General features: G+C 38.1%; 1 protein-coding gene across 2 annotated transcripts in view; it reads right to left on the bottom strand.

Moving 5' to 3' along the window:
• The window catches only part of LOC113809015 (annexin B9), an 8337-nt gene that overhangs the window by 2120 nt on the left and 1217 nt on the right, over positions 1-5000 (bottom strand). For both annotated transcript variants that reach the window (XM_027360499.2, XM_027360500.2), the window contains exons 2-5: positions 4982-5000; positions 4000-4178; positions 2905-3080; positions 1079-1252 (exon numbers count right to left, since the gene is read on the bottom strand). The exon at positions 4982-5000 is cut by the window's right edge. In XM_027360499.2, the coding sequence (XP_027216300.1) occupies positions 1079-1252; positions 2905-3080; positions 4000-4178; positions 4982-5000 (548 nt within the window). The remainder of the gene's footprint in view (positions 1-1078; positions 1253-2904; positions 3081-3999; positions 4179-4981) is intronic.

Genomic DNA, 5000 nt, shown 5'->3' with positions numbered 1-5000 from the left:
AATAACGACACGAGCTACAACGCCACCTTTTCTACAAGAATAACGACACGAGCTACAACGCCACCTTTTCTACAAGAATAACGACACGAGCTACAACGCCACCTTTTCTACAAGAATAACGACACGAGCTACAACGCCACCTTTTCTACAAGAATAACGACACGAGCTACAACGCCACCTTTTCTACAAGAATAACGACACGAGCTACAACGCCACCTTTTCTACAAGAATAACGACACGAGCTACAACGCCACCTTTTCTACAAGAATAACGACACGAGCTACACCGCCACCTTTTCTACAAGAATAACGACACGAGCTACAACGCCACCTTTTCTACAAGAATAACGACACGAGCTACAACGCCACCTTTTCTACAAGAATAACGACACGAGCTACAACGCCACCTTTTCTACAAGAATAACGACACGAGCTACACCGCCACCTTTTCTACAAGAATAACGACACAAGCAACAACGCCACCTTTTCTACAAGAATAACGACACGAGCTACAACGCCACCTTTTCTACAAGAATAACGACACGAGCTACAACGCCACCTTTTCTACAAGAATAACGACACGAGCTACAACGCCACCTTTTCTACAAGAATAACGACACGAGCTACAACGCCACCTTTTCTACAAGAATAACGACACGAGCTACAACGCCACCTTTTCTACAAGAATAACGACACGAGCTACACCGCCACCTTTTCTACAAGAATAACGACACAAGCAACAACGCCACCTTTTCTACAAGAATAACGACACGAGCTACAACGCCACCTTTTCTACAAGAATAACGACACGAGCTACAACGCCACCTTTTCTACAAGAATAACGACACAAGCTACAACGCCACCTTTTCTACAAGAATAACGACACAAGCTACAACGCCACCTTTTCTACAAGAATAACGACACGAGCTACAACGCCACCTTTTCTACAAGAATAACGACACAAGCTACACCGCCACCTTTTCTACAAGAATAACGACACAAGCTACAACGCCACCTTTTCTACAAGAATAACGACACAAGCCATTTTTCCCCAACAACCAGAAATGACCTCAACTCACAAGCAGCTTTCATGGCGTCTCTCAGATCTCCAGAGAGTTCATCGTCGAGAGCCTCTCCCAGCGTCTTCCCGGCGAGCTTGTGGTACTCGGAGAAGACGTCCTTCAGCTGCTGGTAGGAGTAGGACACCAGGATGCGGCGCAGTTCCTCCTCGTCTGTTCCTTTCCGGCCCTCGCCTGTTAGTGTAGGAGTAGGTAATCGTTTAGGATCTTTTTAGTATGATAAATTCTCGTTTAGGATCCTCTGTGTGTGATAAATTCTCGTTTAGGATTCTCTTTGTGTGATAAATTCTCGTTTAGGATCCTCTGAGCATGATAAATTCTCGTTTAGGATCCTCTGAGTATGATAAATTCTCGTTTAGGATCCTCTGAGTATGATAGATTCTCGTTTAGGATTCTCTGCTTGTGATAGATTCTGATCTTGTTTGCGAGAGAGGAAAGTTGTAGTATTTTATTTACGTGGGATTTGTATATAGGAATTGACCTGTATAGTTATAACCAAAGGCTATATAAAGTCTTTGGTTTTAACTCTGGATAGACCAAACAGTGGTAAAGGAAAGTGTGCGTAGTGTAAACGAAAGTTTAAATCCCCATTTTCTTTCATACACACCCATGAAAAAACTCTGAAAAACTCTTTAAGCTTTAAAAATCGCGTTCAATGAAGGGCTTTTACCAAACTCCAACAGTTCATTAAATCCAGTTTATATCTATTAGGGATTTGTCAAAAGGGGTGACAGTTGGTACCAAACAAGTTAAATCGGGTACAATTGTAGTGCAAGCTAATGTAAAACAAAGTGATGAACGCACTGTCATGGGTTTAGACATAAAAGGAATGTACTGATTTAGCAATTTTTCTGTTCTTGATGAAGGTCAATGCTGCTTGAAACTAGCACGATCACGGCTTATGTCAGCTCTGTCTTTTTACATGAACTGTCTCCAGCATTATATTCCAAATCATTGTATGACAACTTTCACCGTGACAGAGAATAGTATTATATGTGTTAAGAATTGAAGTTATCTTCGTGCGTGCGGTTACACCACCATTGTTCATGGAGCAAATCACACGACACTGACACATGAATCCGTGGAGCTTTGGTCATCGACATCACGTGTCCATTCTTTTATGCTAATTTATGCAATCGTATTTTTCCAGCTCTGCTTCTAACCAAAAATAAAACTTTACTAGCAATAACGAATGTAATTAAATAAGTAAATAAATGACAGGGATGTCTATGAAAATTGGTCGTGATTTTACTATAAGCAATCATGTTTTCTTTCAGCTGTTTCTGCTAGAAATATAACTTTACTGGTATTAATGAAAGTAATTGAATAAGTAACTAAATGATAGAGATGGCTAGGAAATTTGACAGTGATTTGTCCATGTTGTCAGGAGAGATAATGATCCTATAAGCAGGTAAATTATGGAACTGGAAGAAGATGAAAGGAGGAAGAGAGAGATATCAAGGAGGAGGTGGAGGCTGAACGACAAAAGCTAACGTTAGACAAAAGAGTATACTCGTCTTATCGGGAACAATCCCGTATGAATATATATAAAAATCAGCTGTTGAGAAATATGACGCTAAAACAGAGTGAATCCAACCATACCCAAGACACACGACATACAGACCACGTGTCCATGTCCAAAATAATTCCCTTAGCTTCAGACAGATAACCATACGCAATACCTTACGTGTCACCGACATATAGATAAAAAAAAGAGGGAAATAGGTGAAGTTGAAGACAGGCGAAGCACCTAGCAACACCCTTCGCTTCACCTGCAGACCACGCCCAACACGAGGGGGTCCTGCCATGAGGTTTTCTCAACTCACCCGCCTTGTACAGCTTCTCGGCGAGGTGAGGACTGAGAGCGGGGTCGAAGGACTCCTCATCCCTCACACAGGCGAGCAGAGACATCAGGAAGTCCTCAAAGTCTCCTGAAGTGTCGCTCTTGACCACATCGTCAAGCTTTTTGTCGTACTTGAGTTCGTAAGCGTCCTTAATAGACCTAGGAAGAAAGAATATTGCAGGGGCTATCAGACAGTTGGGTACACTTGTACTTTTTGTACTGCATCGTACATTTATCTATTGTATAATTAAGATGTATTTTTTTTTCTTTTTTGCCTAATATGAATATTCAAATCATACATATCGACAAATATCTCAGAAAAAAAACCTGAAATCTTTATATCTAATGGCTAATCTAACATACGCTATTTGTATCATGTAATAGTGATAATCTTATCTTTATCTACTGTATAAGGAAGAGATGTAAAATCCCTTTTTCCTAATAAAATATTCAAATACACATCGACAGATCCCTCAGAAAAGAAAGAAAGAAAGAAAGAAAGAAAGAAAAAACGGACAGGAACCGAAAAAAAGAAAGAAAGAAAGAATGAAAGAAAAAAAAACGGACAGGAACCTAAAAAAGAAAAAGAAAGAAAGAAAGAAAGAAAAAAACGGACAGGAACCGAAAAAAGAAAGAAAGAAAGAAAACCCGACAGGAACCGACAGAAAGAAAGAAAGAAAGAAAGAAAGAAAAAACGGACAGGAACCGAAAAAAAGAAAGAAAGAAAGAATGAAAGAAAAAAAAACGGACAGGAACCTAAAAAAGAAAGAAAAAAAAAACGGACAGGAACCGAGAAAAGAAAGAAAGAAAGAAAGAAAGAAAAAAACCCGGACAGGAACCGAAAAAAAGAAAGAAAGAAAGAAAGAAGAAAAAAACCGGACAGGAACCGAAATAAATAAATAAATAAAGAAAGAAAAAAAAAGGAAAAGGAAGCCAAAAGAAAGAATGAAAGATGGAAAGAAAGAAAAAAAACGGACAGGAACCGAAAAAAAGAAAAAAAGAAAGAAAGAAAGAAAAAAAAAAACGAAAAAAAACGGACAGGAACAACGAAAAAAACAAATTCCTTCTAAACACGAACCTGATGGAGGCGTTGTCCCTCGTGCAAAGGATTTCCACCAGAGTCTTCTCGTTGGTTCCCTTCCCGCTCACGGCGTGGTGGAGCTCCTCGGCCAGGTACGCCGGCAGGGGAGTCATCAGGGCCACGACCACGTCCTCGAACTTTCCGTGCAGCTCCTTCTTCAGGTCCTTCACCAGATCCTGCGGGGGGAAATGGTGTTGGATTGTTGAAGGTGCTGTCACTAGCACTTTTTCTCGTCTTTTTTTAAATTTTGACAATTTTATTATAACATAAAGCACTTTTTCTCGTCTTTTTCTTTTTTTATTTTGATAATTTTATATAACATAAATACAAAATTCTCGAATATAGCTGTTGGTTTGACAATGCTTGGATGAAAAATTTGTCGGAGAGGTTTTCAGACTGAAACGATCATTATCGTTTGACTGGAAAATCAACAACTCGCTCAAAAATTGACAAAATTTTCAGAAAATTGTCAAAAAATTGACGGAAAAAGTGCTAGTGTGACAGCACCTTTATATATATATATATATATATATATATATATATATATATATATATATATATATATATATATATATATATATATTTTTTTTTTTTTTTTTTTTTTTTTTTTTTTTTTTTTTTTTTTTTTACCCGCCCGTTGACTTTTATAAAAAACACCGAGACCAGTAGTTTCATGTCGCCATTGACTTTATTTTTAGACCTCTGCATACTTATATCTGTCTCTGGAGGTCGTTAATGACTCCTATCTCCACCTAGATTATATTAAAAGAGATATTAAAGATTATGATTGCTCTGATGATAATGCGACTGATAATGACAATAGCAACAGCAATAAGATAGAGGACAGTAATAACAATAAAAAGCAATAAAAACATGAACAGTAAGACAATAACTACATGGAAACCTTAAAATAATAATAATAAAAACAACAACAACAACGATATTCCAAACATTAACAAAACCTGTAATTACAACTGACCCTGTTATATGTGTGATTG

The sequence above is a fragment of the Penaeus vannamei genome, chromosome 23, assembly GCF_042767895.1.
Source record: "Penaeus vannamei isolate JL-2024 chromosome 23, ASM4276789v1, whole genome shotgun sequence".
NCBI classification, from domain to species: Eukaryota; Metazoa; Arthropoda; class Malacostraca; order Decapoda; family Penaeidae; genus Penaeus; species Penaeus vannamei.
The sequence above is the reverse complement of the archived record's forward strand: the minus strand, read 5'-3'. Positions and strand labels throughout refer to the sequence as shown.